This window comes from Protomyctophum bolini, assembly GCF_963924005.1.
Source record: "Protomyctophum bolini genome assembly, chromosome: 9".
Lineage (NCBI taxonomy): Eukaryota > Metazoa > Chordata > Actinopteri > Myctophiformes > Myctophidae > Protomyctophum > Protomyctophum bolini.
The window spans coordinates 926,985-954,371 of NC_137870.1; the positions used below are offsets into that span (position 1 = coordinate 926,985).

General features: G+C 44.2%; 2 protein-coding genes across 2 annotated transcripts; both read left to right on the forward strand.

Annotated features, from left to right (window-relative positions):
* Positions 1–880: 880 nt before the first annotated feature.
* On the forward strand, positions 881–16,801 carry LOC308321241 (uncharacterized protein; the record flags this gene model as incomplete). The annotated part of the gene is made up of 7 exons (XM_080772081.1): positions 881–952; positions 10,237–10,328; positions 13,409–13,672; positions 15,365–15,424; positions 15,751–15,801; positions 16,090–16,654; positions 16,783–16,801. Exons 3-7 carry the CDS (start codon positions 13,417–13,419, stop codon positions 16,799–16,801), a joined length of 951 nt encoding a protein of 316 aa, XP_080628207.1. The 5' UTR covers positions 881–952; positions 10,237–10,328; positions 13,409–13,416.
* LOC308321393 (NLR family CARD domain-containing protein 3-like) lies at positions 16,778–24,865 on the forward strand. The gene is made up of 5 exons (XM_080772255.1): positions 16,778–17,926; positions 18,980–19,156; positions 19,901–20,047; positions 21,699–21,748; positions 22,204–24,865. The coding sequence occupies exons 1-5, from the start codon at positions 16,824–16,826 to the stop codon at positions 22,758–22,760; spliced, it is 2,034 nt and encodes a 677-aa protein (XP_080628381.1). The 5' UTR covers positions 16,778–16,823; the 3' UTR covers positions 22,761–24,865.
* The last annotated feature ends 2,522 nt before the right edge of the window (positions 24,866–27,387 follow it).

Sequence of the window (27,387 nt, forward strand, 5' to 3'; positions counted from 1 at the left end):
CATTTCTTTGCATTGACCCCAGTAGAAGGGCTGCTGCTGTGAATTTTACACCTCTCCCGCTTAGCGGAGACTGTGGGGTGGTAGAGGACATCTCCCTGAACACGTGGGTATGTCCAGATAGTTGCCTCGTGGGTATGTCCAGATAGTTGCCTCGCGGAGCCGTCTTTTGTCCAGTGTCCATTCTGGGTCCAGAAACGGTACATTTCTTTGCATTGACCCCAGTAGAAGGGCTGCTGCTGTGAATTTTACACCTCTCCCGCTTAGCGGAGACTGTGGGGTGGTAGAGGACATCTCCCCGAACACGTGGGTATGTCCAGATAGTTGCCTCGCGGAGCCGTCTTTTGTCCAGTGTCCACTTTATAAAGTCCATGCACTCCAGTGAATAGCATTTATCCATTTAGATAACTTTTTTATGTTATTTAATTACTTATTTTTACACAGAAACATAATGTGTGTCTTTACAATAACTGTAATGTAATAATAATACTAATAATGTAATGTAATAATTATTTAATTAACGAATTCAATTACCTAATTTTATTCTGAAGGCAACCGGATGTCTTAAATTAGCTAGCTCTCAGACAGGAAGTTCTAAATTAGCTCATGAGACGGAGCCATCATGCTCTACTGAGCCGTTTGTTCTTCCTGCTGACAAAAAGTGGGCGTGTTGTTGTTTTCGATTTACAAGTCCACACGCACCGCTGCAGCATGTATCCACGACGCGTTGTGCAGTTGGATATCGGCTCGCGTTCGGTACGGGTAAACACCACCATCATGAGGAAGTGCTAACAAGTTACGGGCGCGGACAGAAAGCAGCTTGTTTTGTGCTTGTGCAAAGAAGGCTTGTTTCGGATCAACCTATATGCATGTGAAAGTGCAATGGGAATTATCAAGTAAAAACAGCGCAACGCTTTCATCGACGAGACCCATGAAGACTCAAGTTTCACATTAAGTAAGAAATCTCTCACTCTCTCCCTCTCCTATCTCTCTCTCTCTCTCTCTCTCTCTCGTCACGTAGTTGTGGCGTTTACTGTTTACCGTCCCCGATGTATGTCGTCTCTCTCCTGCCTCCTCTTTAACAGATGTCGCCCAAATCAAACCTGATTCGTGAAACTATTCGTTTTAATTTGTAGGCAGTAATTAGTAAAGAAAAGTGTGACTGAATGTCACTGGAAGATATTCCTGATTCTCTGTTGTGTTTGTCAGCCACTATAGCCTCGGAAACCCAGACGTTTTATTTCCTGGAAGAAGTCAGCCACTGACTGAAGCCAATCAGCCATTGACTTATTGCACTTATTACATTGTTGCACTGTTACTAATTCACGTTTGGTGAATGAAGCCTGATTCTTGATTTGGAGTCATTATATCCAGAGAGCCTGAAGTAGGAAACATGTTTGTTTCCAGAACTGTAATTTATAGGTATGTTATCATTTGTACCAGTCCATGAGACTGTGATATGACTTATTCATTTCAGTAGTATTGGCCTCTTGGTTATCTCTGATATTTGATTTATTTAATTATTGGCAACAGTAGCCTAGTCTGTTCATGTTCTCATCACATTTTGAGAATAAAAGCCTCATTTTGTAACTTAATTTTATTAATAATCATTCCATGTCATGACAATAATTTTGTTCAATGAGGTTTGGCCCTTCCTAGATGGAAATGTAGTCCGTTTTCTGTGCGTTTCCTCAATTTTTAGACAACTCATAATGTGTCCAATATAGGACCGACATTATTTGGACTTTTGGTATTTTGCTGAGTGGCCCCTGAGCCATCTTAAGTTGAGTAGCCCTGGTTTAGATGCTCAGTGGCCCCTGAGCCATCTTAAGTTGAGTAGCCCTGGTTTAGATGCTGAGTGGCCCCTGAGCCATCTTAAGTTGAGTAGCCCTGGTTTAGATGCTCAGTGGCCCCTGAGCCATCTTAAGTTGAGTAGCCCTGGTTTAGATGCTGAGTGGCCCCTGAGCCATCTTAAGTTGAGTAGCCCTGGTTTAGATGCTGAGTGGCCCCTGAGCCATCTTAAGTTGAGTAGCCCTGGTTTAGATGCTGAGTGGCCCCTGAGCCATCTTAAGTTGAGTAGCCCTGGTTTAGATGCTGAGTGGCCCCTGAGCCATCTTAAGTTGAGTAGCCCTGGTTTAGATGCTGAGTGGCCCCTGAGCCATCTTAAGTTGAGTAGCCCTGGTTTAGATGCTGAGTGGCCCCTGAGCCATCTTAAGTTGAGTAGCCCTGGTTTAGATCAACTGATAAAGGCCAGAAAAGCCAAACTGAGCTCATGCAAGTTTGAGTCAGATATATTTTATTTCCCTTTTTGTTCTGCATTGTGTGTGTGTGTGTGTGTGTGTGTGTGTGTGTGAGTGTGAGACTGACACACACACACAACACACACACACACACACACACACACACACACACACACACACACACACACACACACACACACACACACACACACACACACCAGGGCCGGATTTAGCCAGCCCCACTAAGGTGGGCCGACAGAACCCCCCCCCCCCCCCCGAAATGCATATTAAACTATGCTATCATCATCATATCAGTTCATCTATCTTCTCCTTCTTTGACCAACAGTATGCTAACCCAATTGCCCTTCCTGACACCTACCCTCTGCATTTACCCGGGCTTAGTTGGGACAACTTGTGCAACACAGGAAATGCATTCTCGTATGCATGTGTTTCGACACAGTGGCATGCAGGTCTGTTTCGTTTGGACATAAGTTCCCTTTTCAGAGTTGCGTAGTCTGTTCCTGTTCCAGGAAGTGTAAGAGCATGCTGGGGTAGCCCCAAACCTCCAAACCTCACTTTGACCCAGTATTATTGCTTATAGCAGCTTTAAGTAAAAGTAGCAATACTGCAACATATACATATTCTGTTAGAACTAAAAGCGTGGAATTCAAAATGTACTTACAGTAGGCCTACCAAAAGTAAAAGTATTGGTTTCAAAATGTACTTACAGTAGGCCTACCAAAAGTAAAAGTATTGGTTTCAAAATGTACTTACAGTAGGCCTACCAAAAGTAAAAGTATTGGCTTCAAAATGTACTTACAGTAGGCCTACCAAAAGTATTGGTTTCAAAATGTACTTACAGTAGGCCTACCAAAAGTAAAAGTACTCATTGTGCAGAATGTCCCCTTTCCAGATGTATAATAATCTACTGAAAATAGCTAATCTACAAACTCACAATCCGTCGCATGGTGACACATGGTGAGGTTGTAGATCGGCTATTTTCAAATGCCCAAAATGTATATAGGGCTGAAGTGGGTAATGTATGTTTAAATGTATACAGGGCTGAAGTGGGTAATGTATGTTTAAATGTATACAGGGCTGAAGTGGGTAATGTATGTTTAAATGTATACAGGGCTGAAGTGGGTAATGTATGTTTAAATGTATACAGGGCTGAAGTGGGTAATGTATGTTTTGTAATAATAATCCAAATCTACAAAGTAACTAAAGTTTTCAAATAAATAGTGTGAGTAAAAGTACAATATATATATATAGTACAAATAATCCTGCAGAGTCAGCTTTTGAATATTTTGTCTGGATCTCTGCAAGAACCATGCTGGCTATTATTTCATTTTGAAGGTAGCAAGACCACTCCCCCTTGGCGAGCAGTCTGGGCGATTGGTCTTGGCGACTCGCCAAAAGGGGAAGACCACTCGCCCCGAGGGGAAGACCACTGGGCCCGCGGCGAAATGTCTTCACCTTTTGGCGAGTGGTCTTCACTTTTTGGCTAGTGTTTTCTTCACTTTCAGCAACTGCAGCCTTTGCTAGCTACTGTGCTAAATCCGTCTTTTATATAATTTGATCAATCCATGACATCCATGCGCGTCGCGGTGAAATCCGTCGTTTATATAATTTGATCAATCCATGACATTGTTGTTAGAAGAACAGCTCAAATATTGAATGTGAAGACATAGTGTAGTACAAATCCTGGTGTGATCTTCTTAAAAGTGGAAGGATCATAACACACGTCTAAGGTATTTTTTCCCCTGACTTTCTGTTGGTAAGGTTTTGACTCTTTCACATCAGTGCACGGCTGATTCAAGCCATGCATTTAGGGGTAAAAAGGTACCTAAGGTAATGTAAACATACAGCATTTTTTTATTTAGCAATTAAAAGCATGGGTCTAAAACCACAAGTAACTTCATGGAATAAATTATAGCCTACTTGCAGTGTTAGCTGCAAGCAGTTTTACGCCACATGTATTTATTTGAAAACTCAATTAGGCTATAGTTACTTTTTAGATGTAGTAACGTTGATAAATAATTATATAAATACTTTGGTTTAGATAGTGTGGAGTCTCAGTGGTCAAGGAGCAGGCGGAACAGGGGATTGCAGCAGTTTCAAACGGCTCTTTATTTGTTTAGCAGCAAAGTATACAGAATGCATGCAGGAGAAACCCCACGTAGGTTCAGCATAAATTATATTCCATACAATTTAAGTTTCACAGGCGTCGTCGCCAGCCTGGAGAGGATGAGAACAGAAGATTAGATTTCAACTCAGGTTTGTACCGTCTCTGATAGCTCGCTCCTCACTGGAGGGCTGTGGTTTTAATAACGATAAGAGGTGACGGCGCTGCCTTGCTTCGTGACGTCATCGGTCTTTATCTTTAACTGTAGCGGGTCTTCTCCCCTAGCGGGTTCCAGCTCCAAGAGAGCACTAGCCGTTTTGCCACCCTGGCGTATATAATGAGCGCCTGTTCGCTAGACAGGCCTCAATAGTAGACTCAAGAATTATAGGTTTCTTTCCGACCTTATTTTGGGTAGTGTCCTTGTCGCTGTCACTGTGGCGGGGCTGCCACCCTCCCGCCGCGCGATATGCGGACTTGGAACTCCCGTCTCTATATTTTACTCATACAGTCCGAGTGTCTCTGTCCCTCGGACATTCCCTGGACCGTTCCTAAAAGCCTGTGATGAGAGGAGAATGACAGTTAAGACATGCAGAGCTATTCACATGAATGTGTGTTCGGTGGAGGTGTGTGTGTCGTCTTACCCCCCGACGGTGTGCCGTGCGTGCCTCCGTGAGCATGTGTGTGAACCAGCCGCTGTCAGACGTAGACTGAGTCTTCCTTTTTATATGACGGGTGTGGCCGCTTGCTGATTTGGGTGCGGTCGATCCATCAGCTCCAGCTGGCGGAGGAGGAGATTCGGGACGTATATATTCCCTATCACACGGCCGAGGGCGTTCCTAACGGCCCGAGGCTTCTTCTGTCTGACAGCGTGTCTGGTTGCCCTGGCAACGCACTTACCATCGCGGGGTGTCGCTCTCGAGACCCCACAATAGGTAATTCATATTTACAGTTGATAGATTAAAAGGTACATTTCATGTTTGCCAAAGGAAAATGTGTTATACAATTAATATTAGCCTTGCTTGTTATTGTTATAATTATACAGTACAGATACAATAACAAACATTTCATTATTGGTTCAAAAGGATAAAATGTAAAGGTTTTGCACTCAAAGGATTGGCAATTTGATATAAAAACAGTTTGACTGATTGAATACTTCATTAGCAGTTTGAAAAATAAAAAATAAAAAGCAGAGGAAAGTACAGTACAAGGTCTGCTCAGAGGTTTGTAAACGCAAGAAAGCTGATGGCTCTGCAAGTCGTTTTCCACCTTGGGTCCTTTTGTACTCATTTCATTGAAACATTTAATGAGTAATAACAAAAACGTTGTATAAATGGTTAGAAGTCAAAAAAGAAAAATATGTGCAATAAACATGAATACAAATGAAATGATGAATTGATATGGACTATACTTTGAAAAGCCTCTGGATGGAAAATGAAAAGCACCAAAATGATTTAGGTTCGACGACACCGACGATGCAACAGCTGGTTTCCGTCTAGAAGAGTTTTGCCCCCCTGCGTGCACGCTGAGCAATAGTAGTTATCGATGTATTTGTGACTTTTAGATTCTCATATAGTACGGTATTCAGCTTTGCTACTGTGTGGTCTGTCAATTGTCTTCGTCAGTTACTGTTAGCTATTTTCTGCACTTGTGTAAAAACAGTTCATTAACCCATTTAGGCCTATAAGGCCGATTCTAAAAACGCCTCTAAATCCTAACCTAAGGTTTCTGAAAAACAAATATTTATATAGCAGCATCAAAAAAATTACATTTTTGAATACTGTACATACTGTACAGAACCCAAATATGGGTGCCCGGCCTGAGGGGGTAAGATACCAATATGGGTTCCCGCCCAGAATGGGTTAAGTCAGGTTTAGTTCATTGAGTCGTTTTAGTTCCGTATGTGTATTCTCTTTTTAGTGATATAGAACAGTGATGTAAAAATGTACCAAACTTGCTTTGTCAGTCAGACACATTATCAGATGATCCGAATTAACATCTGTTTATTTCCTGTGCCTCAGGAATGTTGTATACTTGCTGTTAAATGTACAAACAACTTGGTCATAGATATGTTAATATTGATTGCCTAATTTGTTTACTTAGAAGGATTGTAATTTCTCTCATGCTAATATGTCATTAGCAGTAGCCATCATCGTTGTTGGGGGGGGGGGGGGGGTGTTATTCAGGGAGTTTGCTATTCAGATCATTTAAATATGTATTAACAGTTTGCAGAATTACAGTACATTTAAATGTTTATTAACAGTTTGCAGAATTACAGTACATTTAAATGTTTATTAACAGTTTGCAGAATTACAGTACATTTAAATATGTATTAACAGTTTGCAGAATTACAGTACATTTAAATGTTTAACAGTTTGCAGAATTACAGTACATTTAAATGTTTATTAACAGTTTGCAGAATTACAGTACATTTAAATGTTTATTAACAGTTTGCAGAATTACAGTACATTTAAATGTTTATTAACAGTTTGCAGAATTACAGTACATTTAAATGTTTATTAACAGTTTGCAGAATTACAGTACATTTAAATGTTTATTAACAGTTTGCAGAATTACAGTACATTTAAATGTTTATTAACAGTTTGCAGAATTACAGTACATTTAAATATTTATTAACAGTTTGCAGAATTACAGTACATTTAAATGTTTATTAACAGTTTGCAGAATTACAGTACATTTAAATATGTATTAACAGTTTGCAGAATTACAGTACATTTAAATATTTATTAACAGTTTGCAGAATTACAGTACATTTAAATATTTATTAACAGTTTGCAGAATTACAGTACATCTCAAGCACAAACTCAATACAGAGACTGTTAACTGTGAGTGGACGACCCGATTAAGCATTACACTTGTTTACAAGAGGGTCCACTTTGTTCAATTCATCAAAACATTTAGAGACAAACAAATAGACACTTCTATGTAGTTAAAGAACAGAACAGGAATTCATCATAAAGGAAGCAAAAAGGGAAAAGAAACATATACAGTGAGGGGAAAGGGGTGGGGGGGATTCAGATTTTACGGGGGCCAGTTTCGAATTGCGGCCGTCCGTAGGTGCCCTTTGAGAGCGGTTTTGAAGGAGTCAAGGAATTCACATGTCTTAATGACTGTTGGTAGGGAGTTCCACATTTTTGTGGCATAGGAGCGAAAATAATTTAGTCCCTTGTTTGTGCCGAATCTGGGTTGTTCATGGTTTGTTGCACTCCCTCTGGTGTTGTGGGTGTGGACTTCGTTTACATTAAGGAAGTATCTAGACAGGTACATGGGTATCTTGGTGGTGTATCGAATCTTGTGGACCAGACCCATTGCAAGATGCTGTACTCTGTCGTCGACCCTAAGCCATCCCAGCCTGTCAAAGTGGGCAGGGGTGAGGTGGGTTTGGGTGGTGAGGTGGGTTCGGTGGGTTCGGTTGGCCAAGTAGGAGCCTAACCAGTTTGTTTTGGGAGGTCTGGAGCCTTGTTTTAAGGGCCTTTGAGGTGCTGTGGTACCAAGAGGTGCATGCATAGTCAAAGAAACCTTGTACGAGGGCTCCTGTTAACCCATTCTGAACGGGAACCCATTTTGGTGTTATAGCATCATGTTATGCTTTAGCTATTGAAAAATAGCAGATCTACAAGCTCATAGCGCGCCACCACGCTACGAGCTTGTAGGTCTGCTATTTTTGAAAAATCAAAGAGCGTCTGACATTTTTAGAATCTGATCTCAGGTCAGAATGGGTTAATCAGACCAGTGTGTGTCCAGTGGAAACCTCGTATGAATCTGATCTCAGGTCAACGTCTTCAAGGTGTTTTTGTTGACCAGTGAGGAGATCCTGTAAAGGAATCTTGTTCTTTGTGAGCATTATACACCCTGGGGTGTGTGGAGCGTTGTCCTGGGTGTTTTAGAGAAGGGAGAAGAGTCTGGGACGTGTGGAGCGTTGTCCAGGGTGTTTTAGAGAAGGGAGAAGAGGCTGGGACGTGTGGAGCGTTGTCCAGGGTGTTTTAGAGAAGGGAGAAGAGTCTGGGACGTGTGGAGCGTTGTCCTGGGTGTTTTAGAGAAGGGAGAAGAGGCTGGGACGTGTGGAGCGTTGTCCAGGGTGTTTTAGAGAAGGGAGAAGAGTCTGGGACGTGTGGAGCGTTGTCCAGGGTGTTTTAGAGCAGGGAGAAGAGTCTGGGACGTGTGGAGCGTTGTCCAGGGTGTTTTAGAGAAGGGAGAAGAGTCTGGGACGTGTGGAGCGTTGTCCAGGGTGTTTTAGAGGAGAGAGAAGAGTCTGGGACGCGTGGAGAGTTGTCCAGGGTGTTTTAGAGAAGGGAGAAGAGTCTGGGACGTGTGGAGCGTTGTCCTGGGTGTTTTAGAGAAGGGAGAAGAGGCTGGGACGTGTGGAGCGTTGTCCAGGGTGTTTTAGAGAAGGGAGAAGAGTCTGGGACGTGTGGAGCGTTGTCCAGGGTGTTTTAGAGCAGGGAGAAGAGTCTGGGACGTGTGGAGCGTTGTCCAGGGTGTTTTAGAGAAGGGAGAAGAGTCTGGGACGTGTGGAGCGTTGTCCAGGGTGTTTTAGAGAAGGGAGAAGAGTCTGGGACGTGTGGAGCGTTGTCCTGGGTGTTTTAGAGAAGGGAGAAGAGGCTGGGACGTGTGGAGCGTTGTCCAGGGTGTTTTAGAGAAGGGAGAAGAGTCTGGGACGTGTGGAGCGTTGTCCAGGGTGTTTTAGAGCAGGGAGAAGAGTCTGGGACGTGTGGAGCGTTGTCCAGGGTGTTTTAGAGAAGGGAGAAGAGTCTGGGACGTGTGGAGCGTTGTCCAGGGTGTTTTAGAGGAGAGAGAAGAGTCTGGGACGCGTGGAGAGTTGTCCAGGGTGTTTTAGAGAAGGGAGAAGAGTCTGGGACGTGTGGAGTGTTGTCCAGGGTGTTTTAGAGAAGGGAGAAGAGTCTGGGACGTGTGGAGCGTTGTCCAGGGTGTTTTAGAGAAGGGAGAAGAGGCTGGGACGTGTGGAGCGTTGTCCAGGGTGTTTTAGAGAAGGGAGAAGAGTCTGGGACGTGTGGAGCGTTGTCCTGGGTGTTTTAGAGAAGGGAGAAGAGGCTGGGACGTGTGGAGCGTTGTCCAGGGTGTTTTAGAGAAGGGAGAAGAGTCTGGGACGTGTGGAGCGTTGTCCAGGGTGTTTTAGAGCAGGGAGAAGAGTCTGGGACGTGTGGAGCGTTGTCCAGGGTGTTTTAGAGAAGGGAGAAGAGTCTGGGACGTGTGGAGCGTTGTCCAGGGTGTTTTAGAGAAGGGAGAAGAGTCTGGGACGTGTGGAGCGTTGTCCAGGGTGTTTTAGAGAAGGGAGAAGAAGAAAAGAACAAAACAAATCAAAATGGCTGACTAAAGGCCCATTCATTGTCTGGTTTTTCGGTGGTGAGGTGACCACCGCTCCCGTGGTGAGCTGACCACCGGAGCTGAAATAACGTTGAGCGGTGGTGAGTAAAAACAGAGAGAAGGGCTGGTTGCGGTGGCTGTGGTTTGCTCTTCACCGCGGCTCAGTGACGTCATGTTGTAGTTTGGTGGTCACCTCACCACCGGAAATCCAGACTATGAATGAGCCTTTACTGTTGGGTATAGGTCACGGCTCCAAGATACGTTTATGTAAGTCAGGACATGAGACCAGTGTTTACCAATTTCCATGCATGTTGGTGAAAACGTTTACATTTAAAGTATCCCCCCTTCCAATGGGAAAAGATTACATTTCTTACAAGTAATCCCCTTCCAATGGGAAAATATTACATTTCTTACAAGTATCCCCCCTTCCAATGAGAAAAGATTACATTTCTTACTTTTGCTTGTACTGTACCTACTTCTAATTGGCGGGAAAAGAGTATAATGCAGTTGTTATCTTCTCTGATCCCCCAGTGTTCTGCATCATGATTGGTTTGAACAGCCATTGAAACCAAAGAGAGAGGGCATGTGATTGGTGGAAACCATCGCCACAGTCAATAACTGAGGTAAGACCAGTGTGCACTGCAGTGCTTCTCAAAGTGGGTTTGTGGGGAAAACTCAACAATCAGGCTACTTTTATGTGTTTAATACTACTTCTGTCCACTGGGAGCAGTAGGCTACAGCCCCACACACAACATCCACCTTCCATAACTCCACTGGGAGCAGTAGGCTACAGCCCCGCCCACAACATCCACCTTCCATAACTCCACTGGGAGCAGTAGGCTACAGCCCCACACACAACATCCACCTTCCATAACTCCACTGGGAGCAGTAGGCTACAGCCCCTCACACAACATCCACCTTCCATAACTCCACTGGGAGCAGTAGGCTACAGCCCCACACACAACATCCACCTTCCCCAACTGCACTGGGAGCAGTAGGCTACAGCCCCTCACACAACATCCACCTTCCCCAACTCCACTGGGAGCAGTAGGCTACAGCCCCTCACACAACATCCACCTTCCATAACTCCACTGGGAGCAGTAGGCTACAGCCCCACACACAACATCCACCTTCCATAACTCCACTGGGAGCAGTAGGCTACAGCCCCACACACAACATCCACCTTCCATAACTCCACTGGGAGCAGTAGGCTACAGCCCCACACACAACATCCACCTTCCATAACTCCACTGGGAGCAGTAGGCTACAGCCCCACACACAACATCCACCTTCCATAACTCCACTGGGAGCAGTAGGCTACAGCCCCTCACACAACATCCACCTTCCATAACTCCACTGGGAGCAGTAGGCTACAGCCCCACACACAACATCCACCTTCCATAACTCCACTGGGAGCAGTAGGCTACAGCCCCACACACAACATCCACCTTCCATAACTCCACTGGGAGCAGTAGGCTACAGCCCCACACACAACATCCACCTTCCATAACTCCACTGGGAGCAGTAGGCTACAGCCCCACACACAACATCCACCTTCCATAACTCCACTGGGAGCAGTAGGCTACAGCCCCACACACAACATCCACCTTCCATAACTCCACTGGGAGCAGTAGGCTACAGCCCCACACACAACATCCACCTTCCATAACTCCACTGGGAGCAGTAGGCTACAGCCCCACACACAACATCCACCTTCCATAACTCCACTGGGAGCAGTAGGCTACAGCCCCACACACAACATCCACCTTCCATAACTCCACTGGGAGCAGTAGGCTACAGCCCCACACACAACATCCACCTTCCATAACTCCACTGGGAGCAGTAGGCTACAGCCCCACACACAACATCCACCTTCCATAACACCACTGGGAGCAGTAGGCTACAGCCCCACACACAACATCCACCTTCCATAACTCCACTGGGAGCAGTAGGCTACAGCCCCACACACAACATCCACCTTCCATAACTCCACTGGGAGCAGTAGGCTACAGCCCCACACACAACATCCACCTTCCATAACGCCACTGGGAGCAGTAGGCTACAGCCCCACACACAACATCCACCTTCCATAACTCCACTGGGAGCAGTAGGCTACAGCCCCACACACAACATCCACCTTCCATAACTCCACTGGGAGCAGTAGGCTACAGCCCCACACACAACATCCACCTTCCATAACTCCACTGGGAGCAGTAGGCTACAGCCCCACACACAACATCCACCTTCCATAACTCCACTGGGAGCAGTAGGCTACAGCCCCACACACAACATCCACCTTCCATAACTCCACTGGGAGCAGTAGGCTACAGCCCCGCACACAACATCCACCTTCCATAACTCCACTGGGAGCAGTAGGCTACAGCCCCACACACAACATCCACCTTCCATAACTCCACTGGGAGCAGTAGGCTACAGCCCCACACACAACACCCACCTTCCATAACTCCACTGGGAGCAGTAGGCTACAGCCCCACACACAACACCCACCTTCCATAACTCCACTGGGAGCAGTAGGCTACAGCCCCACACACAACACCCACCTTCCATAACTCCACTGGGAGCAGTAGGCTACAGCCCCACACACAACATCCACCTTCCATAACTCCACTGGGAGCAGTAGGCTACAGCCCCACACACAACATCCACCTTCCATAACTCCACTGGGAGCAGTAGGCTACAGCCCCACACACAACATCCACCTTCCATAACTCCACTGGGAGCAGTAGGCTACAGCCCCACACACAACATCCACCTTCCATAACGCCACTGGGAGCAGTAGGCTACAGCCCCACACACAACATCCACCTTCCATAACTCCACTGGGAGCAGTAGGCTACAGCCCCACACACAACATCCACCTTCCATAACTCCACTGGGAGCAGTAGGCTACAGCCCCACACACAACATCCACCTTCCATAACTCCACTGGGAGCAGTAGGCTACAGCCCCACACACAACATCCACCTTCCATAACTCCACTGGGAGCAGTAGGCTACAGCCCCGCACACAACATCCACCTTCCCCAACTGCACTTTTTGTCCAGTAATCGTTATACTGTGCCTGCAGGTCATTTACAGGACAGCACGTCAGTACCACAGGTTTGTGCGCGTGGCGGGGGTGCAGGTCTTTTTTCCGACAGCATATTGATCCGAAACCTCAATCCTAACCTAACCCTAACCGCGAGCACGGGAGCAGCGCATGTCGGACCCATCGCTTTTTCGCATCGCAGCGACGGTCCCCCCGCTGCGGAGCGGACCGTTGCCCCGTCGGCTAGAATGCTGTCGGAAAAGAGTCCGCCCTCCCGCGTGGCGGTGGCGTGACCTTTAGTAGTAGCTGAGCACAACAACGCCCTGACAAAAAGACTAACGGTAACATTTATATATGGGTGAGTTCGGATATGTGCACCGGGAGCGGGAGAGTTTGTATTGCAGTGTGCTCAGTGCGCTATCCGAACGCACCCCTACAGTACACACACACACACACACACACACAGTACACCTTAGGTTTGTGTACATAAATGACATGACAGCTGCAGGTGGGTGTGGGAGTACAAACTTAAACTGAAATTGGGTATGAGAAGTGTTTCCTGATGCATGTAACTTCAACTATACAGCTTATTGTGTTCAGGCTTTTGACTCTTAAATAATGAAGCTGACATGTTAATATCATGTGTTTGTAACAGAATCCACCATGGGGACACTTAAGCAGCGCATGTTGGACACTCTGAAACAGCTGCTTCACGATGAGTTTGACGAGTTCAAGTGGTATCTACAACAAGAGCCTGGAAATGTTCTCGATCCGTGTGATCGGGAGAACGCCAAGATGACAGACATAGTGGACCGGATCGCGCAGAGCTGCCCTGATCATGCTGATGAGATCATGCTGAAAGTTCTGACAAAGATGGACAAGAATGATCTAGTGGAGAGGTTCAAAACCACACCAACAGGTAGGTGAAGAGAGGATAGATATTTTAAGTTTATATAGGGCTGCACGATTAATCAAATTTTAATCGAAATCGCGATTTTTGGATTTGGACGATAAAAAAAGAAAAAGATAATCGAACTGTAATAAACTGTTTATCGAGGAGCCAATAGCCATGTGTGTCTGACTGTACGTCGTCTCGGCTAAAAACAAACGGGAATCCTGTCTTATGTTTCGCCGTACGACCTGTTGCATCAGCGTGCTAAGAAATAGCTGATCTGCAAGCTCACGAAGTGTCGCCTCAGCAACACGCTGTGAGCTACAGTAGTAGATCGGCTATTTTCAGCACGCGTAAAAATGGAGGATGAGACGTTCAGAATCTTTTGTCTTCACAGTACACAAGCTGGCTGTCACAAGTTGAAAAGAGATGTGGCATCATTATTTTTCACATGGCCCATAATATGACAAGACATAATCAAAATGAAAAAGGATTAGGCCTACAGATTCAGTGGCATTTCACATTGCAAAGGGTGCAGGAAGAGTGGGCACCTAAACATTAAATTGGCTATTTTTTAAGAATTAATTTGGACATAATTGTAAACGTTTTCACTTTAATCCCAAAGGGGATTTATCTATCTTTGTTCAAAAGGATCCCTGGCCAGACAAATATGCCTTAAAACACTATACTTGCCCTCTATAACTAAAAATAAAAACACCTTAAATATTTGTATTTCTTTCATAAAATAAAGTTGGGTAGTGTACACTGTTTATCCTTCACACAATAGGAACTGCTCCTGTCACAAGTTGAGGATGTCATATGACATACTGTATGTCCATGTGTGGTCCAGCCTCAGGGAATGTATGGAATGCACATGCTAATAAAAAGTATTTAAATATTGCTTTGATGCTCATATTATTCTTAGGAAGTATTAAGTTGTTTTTATTAGCATATGCATTCCATAGGGCTGGATCACACATGGACATATATCAACCTGCGATGGGAGCAGTCCCTATTGATTGAAAGATTCTCTATTTATGAAAGAAATAAAATATTTATGTTTTTATTAATTCTTATTCATAGAGGGCAAGTGTAATGTTTTAAGGCATATTTGTCTTGTAGCCAGGGATCATTTTAAGGTTTGGACTTTATTCCAATAGGAAAATTCACATTTGTTTGCATTAAAAAAAAGAAAAAAACATATTTTGAGACAATGCATTTATTTTACTGAAACATAATCGAAATCGAAACCGAAATCGAGGTTTCAGAGAAAATAATCGAGGTTATTTTATTTTTTGGCAAAATCGTGCAGCCCTAAGTTTATAACTTAATATTATATTAAAACACCCTTGTAGATTGTAACTAGCAATGTCGCAATTTCCAGGTCAACCTCCTCCTCTTCTAATTTATACAACCTCTGTCTCCAGGTCACCTCCTCCTCTTCTAATTTATACAACCTCTGTCTCCAGGTCACCTCCTCCTCTTCTAATTTATACAACCTCTGTCTCCAGGTCAACCTCCTCCTCTTCTAATTTATACAACCTCTGTCTCCAGGTCACCTCCTCCTCTTCTAATTTATACAACCTCTGTCTCCAGGTCACCTCCTCCTCTTCTAATTTATACAACCTCTGTCTCCAGATCACCTCCTCTTCTAATTTATACAACCTCTGTCTCCAGGTCACCTCCTCCTCTTCTAATTTATACAACCTCTGTCTCCAGGTCACCCTCCTCCTCCGAGACCCGCTAGCCCAGAAAGAGGAAGGAAGAGGAGGAAGCAGGGTACGTGGGTTTTTTACCCTACAACACTAAACACAATTATGTTTTCTGACGCACGCACACTCGCACACAAGGCACAAGCACAGACGTGCACACTCACACACGCATGCACGCACTCACACAAGCACAGACGCGCACACACACACACACACACACACGGACGCATGCACACACAAGCACAGACGCGCGCACACACACACACACACACACACACACACACACACACACACACACACACACACACACACACACACACACACACACGCACGGAGGAGGACCCAATGGGAGGATGTGTCTCCACTCTGACCAATCACTGTCTCACATTTCAGCTTTGACAGGAGAAGAGAAGGCAAGACGAGTGAGAGAAGCCAAACTGAGAGGTAAGGTGTGTGTGTGTGTGTGTGTGAATGGTAGAGAGGCCTTCTGGGAATCAGAAGCTCTCCAGTTAATTCAGCCAGACTTAGAGTTTAACAACATTGATAAAAAAACATGTTAAGCTTAATGTTGAGACCATTTTAAGAACCCTGACTGGCTGACTGGTTGTCTGTCTGTCTGTCTGGCTGGCTGACTGGTTGATTGAAATGGTAAATGTTATATTGTTTTGTAGAGCTTGATCTGGCAGATCTCTTTCTCCTGAAGCTGTTTAAGAATTGCTTTGTTCATTACAGATCTGTTGGTGAAAATAGCAGGCTACGAACGCACGCTTCAGAACAAGATGAAAAACACATATCTATGTGTAAAATTGGACAATGAGTCCAAGATGAAGTTTGACGACGTCTGTGTTCCGATCTACAACATAAACACCAGCTTCACAAGCATGCACAGGTATCATGAGGTCAGACAGATGGAGATGAACAGGGCAGGACTGGACGAACCAATCCAACTCTGTGAATTGTATAATTCTGGAATAAATGAAAGAGCAGTGCTCACTGTTGGTGTCGCAGGAATTGGAAAATCCTTCCTCTTACACAAATTTATTCACGACTGGACCATGGACCGTTTCCCCCGAGACCCCCATCTCGTGTTCCTATTGACGTTCCGCCAGTTAAATCTTCACGAGGGAAAAAGCTTTACTCTGGCGAAGCTACTTCACGAATGTGTCAAGGAAACCAGAGGGATTACGGAAGAAGCACTGAATGACATCTTCAGAATAGTGCAGGAGTCAAACGACTACAAAACATGTCCCTGCAAAGTCATGTTCATGATTGATGGGCTCGATGAAAACACGCTTCCGTTGGATTTCGAGAAAGATTCCATCACGAATGTTGAGGAATCTCTGCCGGTCGAGGAGCTGATTGTAAACCTGATCAAGAAAGAACTGCTTCCCTCCGCTCGCATCTGGATCACCTCACGGCCTGCAGCAGTGGATCAGATCCCTGATCGACTGGACCTTATTGACAGGATGACAGAAATAAGAGGGTTCATCACAGATGACCAGAAGAGGGAGTACTTCAAGAAGAGGTTCATGAAGATCTTCAATGATGAGAACAAGGCCAACTCGATGACCAGCTTAATCATCTCACACATCAAGAAATCAAAGATCCTCTCCACTATGTGTGAAATCCCAGTCTTCTGTTGGATCCTTGCTTTTGTTGTGCAGCACAGAAACATGGAAGACCCTCTCCCTGAGACCCTGGTTCAGATGTACTGTGAATTCCTGACGACTCTGATGAAGCAGATGGAGGAGAAGTATGGTGAATCAGATAAGACGACGAAAAAGATAAAAGAGGAGCTCATGAAGGCAGAAGGACCGTTCATTCTGAAGCTGGGCGAGTTGGCATTTAACCAAATGATCAAAGATCAGATCCTGTTCTACCAAAAAGACCTGGAAGCCTGTGGTCTTGATGTGAACAAGGCCGTGCTAAAGTCAGGCATGTGCACATCATTCTTCAGAGTAGATGGTGCTTCTTACCACAAAACAGTCTACTGCTTTGTTCACCTGAGCATCCAGGAGTTCCTGGCTGCAGTCTACCTGTTCCACTGTTTCACACAGAAGAACATGGAGGTACTGAAGACATTCCTGGGAGGAAAAGAAGAAATTACCCTGGATGACTTCCTGGAGAGAGCTATGGAAAAATCCCTGAAGAGTGAGAGTGGCCACCTGGACCTCTTTGTCCGCTTCCTTCATGGTCTCTCACTGCAGTCCAACCAGAGTCGGTTAGGAGGTCTGCTGGGTCAGACAGAGAACCGTTCAGAGGAGATCCAGAGAGCCATCAACAACCTGAAGAAGATGAATGATGGCAACTTCTCTCCTGACAGATGCATCAACATATTCCAATGTCTGATGGAAATGAACGACCCGTCAGTCAGTCAGGGGATCCAACAGTACCTGGAGTCAGAGAGCAGATCAGGGAAGGAACTCTCTGTGACCCAGTGTTCAGCTCTGGCCTCCATGCTGCTGATGTCAGAGGAGGTTCTGGAGGAGTTGGACCTGGACAAATACAACACATCATCAGGGGGGCGACTGAGACTGATCCCAGCTGTGAGGAACTGCACAACAGCCAGGTTAGTAGTCCTGTGAATAACAACATGACTGAGCACCATTCACTCATATATTACTACTGTATTCATTCATTACAAATACTATATTTAAAATGATTATAACTACTACATTCATTCATTACAAATTAATACAAATAATAAACAGACATGCACGCACGCACACACACACACACACACACACACACACACACACATGCATACTGTACACACGCATGCATGGACGGACGCACGCACGCACTCACGCACGCACACAGAAGTGGTATCATCACAAATTAACCCATTTCTGACAGGAACCCTTTTTGGTGTTTTAAGCATTATGTTATACAGCTTAAGTATTGAAAAATAGCAGATCTACAAGCTCGTAGCGCCACACCTTGTGCCGCGATATATATGTTAGTTAGTATGTAGTCATGTCATACTACATACATACATAACTATTGAAAAAAAGCCGATCTACAAGCTCATAGCACACCGCGCTACAAGCTTGTAGATCTGCTATTTTTTTAAATCGTGAAAATGTGTCGCAAATCTTTGAATATTCTTTCAGAGCAAACATTTTTAACTCAAATCTTTGCTTCTGGGGGATCCCTGGAACAACATATTTTCAGATGGGGGTCCGCAGCCAATTACATATAATTCTGGGGGTCCTTGACATGAAATAGTTTGAGAACTAGTGCACTGAACATAGAAACAGGGTTTTTCAGAAAACTGTGATGATTTAGAAGCCATTTTCTAAGAATCGGCCTCAGGTCTAAATGTGTTAAAAGACTCCTTAGTAGTTAGTAGTTAATATGTATTATGTAACAGACCTCTATCTGAATACATTGTGTGCCAGGGACCCCCACACCATCATTGTGTTAATTTATTATTGTCAATTATTTTAGTTTTTAGTTTTAGTTTTAGTTTTTGAAAATAGCCGATCTGCAACATCGCAATGTGACACAATGTGAGCTTGTAGATCTGCAATAGAAGATCTCTCAGTTTACTTCCTTGACAGTGAACTTTGTCTGACCTGTTTTGATCGTCTCTGATTTTACATTTAATCTGTCATTACAGACTTGTTGATTTTGGCAAATACCTCAAGAAGGAACACATTGAAGTTGTGGCTTCAGCTCTCAGTTCTAATCCGTCCCATCTGAGACACCTGGACATCAGTTACAACCACCTGGAGCCAAATATGGACCTGCTGTGTGACGCACTGAGGAGTCCACATTGTAGACTGGAGACTCTACGGTCAGATATTATTGATTTATGTGATTATAGTATTAATATTGAATACGTGTGAATAAGGTTGATATCATAGTAACACACTTTGACGAGAATAATGATAAGGTACAGTCAGGCGCGTATTGTGGATTCCGCCGTAGTCTGAAAACCCACCTTTTCAGACTCCATCATGGCCCATAGCACTTACCCCACCCCCTTAGATAGCAATTCTGTGGACTTTTGCATTTGATACAGACTTATAGCATGTTATGTAGACAGCATAAGTGCATTGTATGTGCTATTGTCATAGCACGTCATACTACATATGTATAGCATAGTAGTATAGATGTATAGCTTATATGTATAGTTTCATTATAGATATTCCACTGTTACTTTCTTAGCTTACGCATGTTTCATGATAAATGTTTTTATGTGATGTATTCCCATGCTTTTTTGTTCTTGCTTAATGTAAGTCGCTCTGGATTAAGAGCGTCTGCTAAATGCCTAAATTGTAATTAAGTGATTGACTGGGAAAATTTGCATGGGGGAGGGGGTCTTCTAGTGACCCCGTAAGAGAACATTTTAGCATTTTTCATGATTTAAATAAAATTATAAATAGCCGATAATAAAAATAATTGTATTGTCTTTTGCTCCAGCAGATGTCCCTCTTGTGTCTGTGACATCACCAGTTATCAGCTTCACTGTCTTCTATCCAGAATAATGTCTTTTATAGCAGACAATCAAACATGTGCTGTTTTATTTCTCATTTAGACTGATGAACTGCTGGTTGTCAGAGAGAAGCTGTGAACTTCTGGCCTCAGCTCTCAGATCGAATCCTCATCTGAGAGAATTAGACTTGACCTTCAACGTCTTGCCGGTGTCTGGACTGGAGAACTTCTCTGGACTGGAAACGCTCAAGTGAGTAGACTCTGTCTGTCTGTCTGTCTGTCTGTCTGTCTGTCTGTCTGTCTGTCTGTCTGTCCCTTTTATGCCCATACATGGAGTTGCGTGGAGGCATGCCCAAATATGGAATCCAGGGTAATCTATGACCTCATAGACTAGAGTTTGGAATCATAATTATGATGACATGTATTTTTGAGGGGCGCTAGCCCCTCCTATATACAGATTCTGTCCCCACAAAATGTTCGCAACACAATCATTAAATGTCATCGACGATGAAGGAAAAATGTACGTCATCTTGTCCCCACACGTCTCATATTTTCCATCGACAATGAAAGGAGACATTAGATCAAATGTCTGCCAAGTATGACGTCAATTTGTGAGAACAGGAAACAAGCATTCTGATTGGCCAGTATGAGATGATTCATGATGTACGATGATAAGAGCGCCCCTCACTTCACATGAGTGTGATTTTCACAACCATTGTGACCGACTTCCCACTCTGCACATCTGAACATTACTCCCTCAAGTCAACTTTAAATTGATTGATTTAGTTAATATTTACACACAAATTAATAATGCTGGATGTAAGGAACATACTTTTAATTGAAACGTACAATTATATGAAAAGATGATATTGTAGCATACTTCACATGTAAACTGTAATTTGTCATAAAAATAAACGTGATTAACCGGATGAACTCTAGTATGCCTAAGTATTCTGAGAACTCATAAAGCAGATCTACAAGCTCAATTAGCAGATCTACAAGCTCAAACATCAGATCTACAAGCTCAAATAGCAGGTCTAACAGGAGAAAACACAGAAGGTTCCCTCTCAGTCATTTCATAACAGTTTCCATTTGAGTGTCCTCAGTGTATCGTTGTATGACCACAGCCTGCTGGCCAGTACCATGGGAAGAAATCACATTAGAAATGTAAATACATTTACATGGTACTGGCCAGCAGGCAAGAAATGTAAATACATGGGGCACGGTGGCACAGTTGGTAGTGCTGTCGCCTCACAGCTAGAAGGTCCTGGGTTCGATTCCCGCTGGGGACGCTGTGGGCACTGGCGGCGTGTTCCCTCCTCCGCGTCATCAGTGCCCATACCCGAGGCGGGGGTTGGCGAAAGGGCCTTTCTGTGTGGAGTTTGCATGTTCTCCCCGTGTCCCCTAGGGTAGGTACCCTCACAAAAACATGCAGTAATCCTGGTCTCTAAAACTACCTCCCCCTGGCCAGCCGGGGCGCCTGATGGCGGGGAAAGGAACTGGTCGGAATAACGTGTCCCTTCCACGCGCTACGTCCGGCCGGGGAAATTCCCATCTGTCAGGTGAAAAGAAGCAGCTTGGACTCCTCATGCATAGAAGGAGGCATGAGGTCAGTCCGCTGCCCCCCCCAGGTTGGCAGAGGAAGTGTAGCGCCCAGGATTACATTAGATAATTGGCACAGGGTGAAAAGAAAACTGGGTTACAAAATCGTGGGATAAAAAAACAAAAATTTAGAAATACAACAAGTATTTTAACGTCCTCTGGTCCAAGCCAGGTGGCAGTGAGTTTGTCCGGTCAGGCTGCCTGCCCTGGTGAAGATAATGGTAGCAGAAACACTGTAGTGTCAGAGACGTTGTGTTAGACAGTCAGACATTGATGCATTGTTGTTCTACTTCCTACAGAGTGAAACATGGAGGAGAACTCTGGACTAATCCTCAACTCCCTACACAATGTGAGTACCTGTCTGTCTGTCTGTCTGTCTGTCTGTCTGTCTGTCTGTCTGTCTGTCTGTCTGTCTGTCTACACAATGTGAGTGTCTGTCTGTCTGTCTGTCTGTCTGTCTGTCTGCTATGTGTTGCTACTGGCATGTGCAGTGGTGGAAAGTAACTAAGTACATTTACTCAAGTTCAGAAAACGGAAAAGTACATTTTGTAGAATCTGGTCTCAGGTCTTAATGGGTTAATTGGTTTTCTGCTAAATGTATCAGTGTTGATTTTAACAGCAACGTTTAGATTTAGTTTAGTCAAAGACCTTTGAATAAAACTTAATTGAGTTTTAGTTATATTTTAGTCATCTGAAATGTTTTTGTGTTAGTCTAGTTTTAGAAAATACCCCAGTGTAGGAGGGTGAGACAGGTATAAATAAGTTTAATATTTAATGTTTTCTACTGTGTTGTTTTCTCATCAGATTCCCATCGTCTCACTCTGGACCCAAACACAGCAAGCAGAACACTCTGTCTGTCTGACGACAACAGGAAGGTCACAAGGTCAAAGAAGCTTCAGCCATACGCTGACCACCCTGATAGATTTAGTGATGATGATGATCAGATTCTGTGTTCAGAGGGTCTTTCTGGAGGCCGTTACCTGTGGGAGGTAGAGTGGAGGGGAGGGGTTATGATAGGAGGGGCTTACAGAGCAATCAGCAGGAGAGGAGAGGGTAGTGGGCTTGGATCCAATGATCATTCCTGGAGTCTGGTCTGTAATAGAGTCGGTTACTATGTCTATCACAATAGTAGGGGGACTGTCCTCCCTGTTGTTCCCTCTGTCTACAGCAGAGCAGTGGATGAGAGCGGTGAGTCTGTCTACAGAGTAGCAGTGTATCTAGACTGCCCTGCAGGGACTCTGTCCTTCTATGAAGTGTCCTCTGACTCACTGACACACCTTTACACCTTCCAGGACACATTCACTGAAGCTCTCTACCCTGGGTTTATGCTTTACCCCTCCTCCTCAGTGTGTCTTTGTTAGGACAGACGACGTCTCTGATCAGAGAGAGAGAGAGAGAGAGAGAGAGAGAGAGAGAGAGAGAGAGAGAGAGAGAGAGAGAGAGAGAGAGACATTGTTTAGAGGGGAGAGAGAGAGAGAGAGGGGGAGAGAGAGAGAGAGAGAGAGAGAGAGAGAGAGAGAGAGAGAGAGAGAGAGAGAGAGAGAGAGAGAGAGAGAGAGAGAGAGAGAGAGAGAGAGAGAGAGAGAGAGAGAGAGAGGGGAGCCAGCAGAAGCAGAAGAAGCAGCCGAAGCAGCAGAAGAAGAAGAAGAAGAAGAAGAAGCAGAAGAAGCAGCAGAAGACATGAGCTCCTGCTCCAGCAAATTATTTAATTACTTTAACTACTTTTAGATTGAATTTAGTGGCAAGTTTTATGTTAAATTAAAGATAAAGATCTTGGGAACAAGTTGGTCTAATTTCCAGAGAGAGAGAGAGAGAGAGAGAGAGAGAGAGAGAGAGAGAGAGACATTGTTTAGAGGGGAGAGAGGAGAGAGAGAGAGAGAGAGAGAGAGAGAGACCTTGTCCTTCTATTGAACGTTGAGGTCCGGCCAATGAAACATGGTTTTTGATCATATGCAAATTAGCCTGCAGCGCTGGTTTGCAGTGTTGCCAGGTCTGCTTATTGTAAGCGACTTTGGCTGTGTTTTCCTGTAAAGTCTCTTGTAAATATCCATTATACTCCATAGTTGAGGGTAGTTTAATTTTGGGCTTGTTTCTGAAGTGTAGTTGTTTTTTTGGGCTTGTTTCTGAAGTGTAAAACACCAGGCGTCACTTCCTGGTTTATAACCCATTCAGGGCAGGAAACCCCTTTTGGTGTTTTAAGCATTAATTATGTTATACTTTAGCTATTGAAAAATAGCAGATCTACAAGCTCGTAGCGCCACACCTTGTGCCGCGATATATATGTTAGTTAGTATGTAGTCATGTCATACTACATACATACATAACTATTGAAAAAAAGCCGATCTACAAGCTCATAGCACGCCGCGCTACAAGCTTGTAGATCTGCTATTTTTTTGTAAGATCATTAAAGTGGAGTAAATCTTTGAATATATATTCTTTCAGAGCGAACGTTTTTAACTCAAACCCCAAACGCTTTGCCGACGCTGCAAGTTGGAGCCGCGCGCTAGCTTCACCGAGACCGAAACAAAACACACACGGCATTTATTTTATCCGCTATAGTTTTGCTTTGGAGTTGATTTGGAGTTGATTTAGAGTTTAATTGGATCTTAATTGGAATTGATGGATTGGTTCAGGAAGTGAGAATATGGTCCAGACAGACCTTCTGTACAACATGACGAGCAGACTAGAGATCCACTCTACAGTGGAGTCACCACCACGCAGACAGCCACGCAGACAGGCACGCCTCCCCAGGTGTATATTGACCCTCTCATAACGACCACGCAGACAGCCACGCCTCCCCAGGTGTATTGACCCTCTCATAAAGACCACGCAGACAGCCATGCAGACAGCCACGCCTCCCCAGGTGTATTGACCCTCTCATAACGACCACGCAGACAGCCACGCCTCCCCAGGTGTATTGACCCTCTCATAACGACCACGCAGACAGCCACGCCTCCCCAGGTGTATTGACCCTCTCATAACGACCACGCAGACAGCCACGCCTCCCCAGGTCGGCCACCCAACATGCTCTCTTCTTCATCCACGGGTTTCCGACCAGTCGGCACGGCGATATCCACGGCAAGCGACGGGAGCTTGTCGGCAGGAGAGACTTTTTCAGTCGCTTTTCCAACTCTAATGAACGTTAGACTGGTTGGAAACACACGTCTCTGCTTCTGGTGACTGATATTGTCCTTCTAATGAACGTTAGACTGGTTGGAAACACACGTCTCTGCTTCTGGTGACTGATATTGTCCTTCTAATGAACGTTAGACTGGTTGGAAACACACGTCTCTGCTTCATGGTGACTGATATTGTCCTTCTAATGAACGTTAGACTGGTTGGAAACACACGTCTCTGCTTCTGGTGACTGATATTGTCCTTCTAATGAACGTTAGACTGGTTGGAAACACGTCTCTGCTTCATGGTGACTGATATTGTCCTTCTAATGAACGTTAGACTGGTTGAAAACACACGTCTCTGCTTCTGGTGACTGATATTGTCCTTCTAATGAACGTTAGACTGGTTGGAAACACACGTCTCTGCTTCATGGTGACTGATATTGTCCTTCTGATGTGTGAGGAGGCCATGTTTTTTATTACTTTTTCCATGTATTCTATTTCATTAAAAAAAACAAATTGGATCAGTTGTTTCTGTAATGTTCTTGTTACAATATTGACGTATAAAAGTACATTGTAAATGTCTAGCGTTCATAACCAGCTACACATGTTATAGAGCTCTGGAATAATTTCTGAAACCATAACCAGCCATCTGTTACCCTCACCCTGGGTACCCTGGTCACCAGCCATCTGCTACCCTCACCCTGGGTACCCTGGTCACCAGCCTACCCTCACCCTGGGTACCCTGGTCACCAGCCATCTGCTACCCTCACCCTGGGTACCCTGGTCACCAGCCATCTGTTACCCTCACCCTGGGTACCCTGGTCACCAGCCTACCCTCACCCTGGGTACCCTGGTTGTATTCCATTGTTTACATACAGTAGGTCTACTGGGTACAGATGGTAGTCTTTAGGGTGGTTGTATTCCATTGTTTACATACAGTAGTAGGTCTACTGGGTACAGATGGTAGTCTTTAGGGTGGTTGTATTCCATTGTTTACATACAGTAGTAGGTCTACTGGGTACAGATGGTAGTCTTTAGGGTGGTTGTATTCCATTGTTTACATACAGTAGTAGGTCTACTGGGTACAGATGGTAGTCTTTAGGGTGGTTGTATTCCATTGTTTACATACAGTAGGTCTACTGGGTACAGATGGTAGTCTTTAGGGTGGTTGTATTCCATTGTTTACATACAGTAGGTCTACTGGGTACAGATGGTAGTCTTTAGGGTGGTTGTATTCCATTGTTTACATACAGTAGTAGGTCTACTGGGTACAGATGGTAGTCTTTAGGGTGGTTGTATTCCATTGTTTACATACAGTAGTAGGTCTACTGGGTACAGATGGTAGTCTTTAGGGTGGTTGTATTCCATTGTTTACATACAGTAGTAGGTCTACTGGGTACAGATAGTAGTCTTTAGGGTGGTTGTATTCCATTGTTTACATACAGTAGGTCTACTGGGTACAGATGGTAGTCTTTAGGGTGGTTGCGCATTGTTGTATTTCTCCCAATAGGTATTAATAATAATAATAATAATAGTAATAATAATAATAATAGTAATAATAGTAATAGGTATTTCTCCCTATAGGTATTAATAATAATAATAGTAATAGGTATTTTAGGTCATAGTTTTAAACTTGCTTTGGGTTTCAGTGAAAACTACGACGGAAAATGTCCGTCGACTTTCCACTGACGAAAACTAAATGGAAACTAAATTAAAACTAAGCTACGGTGACTAAAACTAAGACTAAATATATTGACAATTTCGTCAACAAATATAAACTAGACTAAACTGTTAGTAAGGGACTAGTGGACAAGAGATCCAGTATGAGTCATTTTACACTTTGTTGCGTGCTCACAACGCGTTGCGAGCTTGTAGATCTGCTATTTTCAGCAATTGTGAAAACAGCCATTACGACGGCATCAAGACCCACCAAAAATACATTTTAGTCGACTAAATCAACTGTAGATTTAGTCAACTAAAACTAGACTAACACTAAAACATTCCAGGTGACTAAAATGTGCCTGAAACTAAATGAAAACTATTGAAGAGACGACAAGACTCAAACTAAAATCTAAACGTGCTGCCAAAAACAACACTGTTTGTGTGTGTGTGTGTGTGTGTGTGTGTGTGTGTGTGTGTGTGTGTGTGTGTGTGTGTGTGTGTGTAATCAGTGAATCAAAGCACTTCCTCCACAGCACCAGCAGAGGGCGGAATAGACCTGCCAGAGGTGGAGATGGAGCGCTCTGCACCAGGTCTGTGAATCTCACAACGTAACATAATTATGATCTCATTTATATCCACATAATGATACTGATTGATTGATTGAAATATGTATTTCCAGTTTGCAGAATTACAGTAACCTACATTTCAAACACAAACTCAATACAGAGACTGTTAACTGTGAGTGGACGACCCAATTAAGCATTACACTTGTTTACAACAGGGTCCACCGTGTTCAATTCATCATAACATTTAGAGACGTACAAATAGACACTTCTTTAAAGCCAGAGAACAGAACAGGAATTCATCATAGAGGAGGTAAAAAGGGAAAAGAAACATATACAGTGAGGGGAAAGGGGGGGAGTGGGATTTAGATTTATATACTTTACTTTACTTTACAATGAAATTCATGTATGGCTTTTCAGATGTACTTCATTACATTATTTTATTACCCCATTGAAAATGCCTTTGGTTTCAAATAATGGGGGGGGGGGGGAGGGGCAGCATTCTCATAAACCTGGTTGTGGTGGGTCAGTCTGGTTGTGGTGGGTCAGTCTGGTCTGGTTGTGGTGGGTCAGTCTGGTTGTGGTGGGTCAGTCTGGTCTGGTTGTGGTGGGTCAGTCTGGTTGTGGTGGGTCAGTCTGGTTGT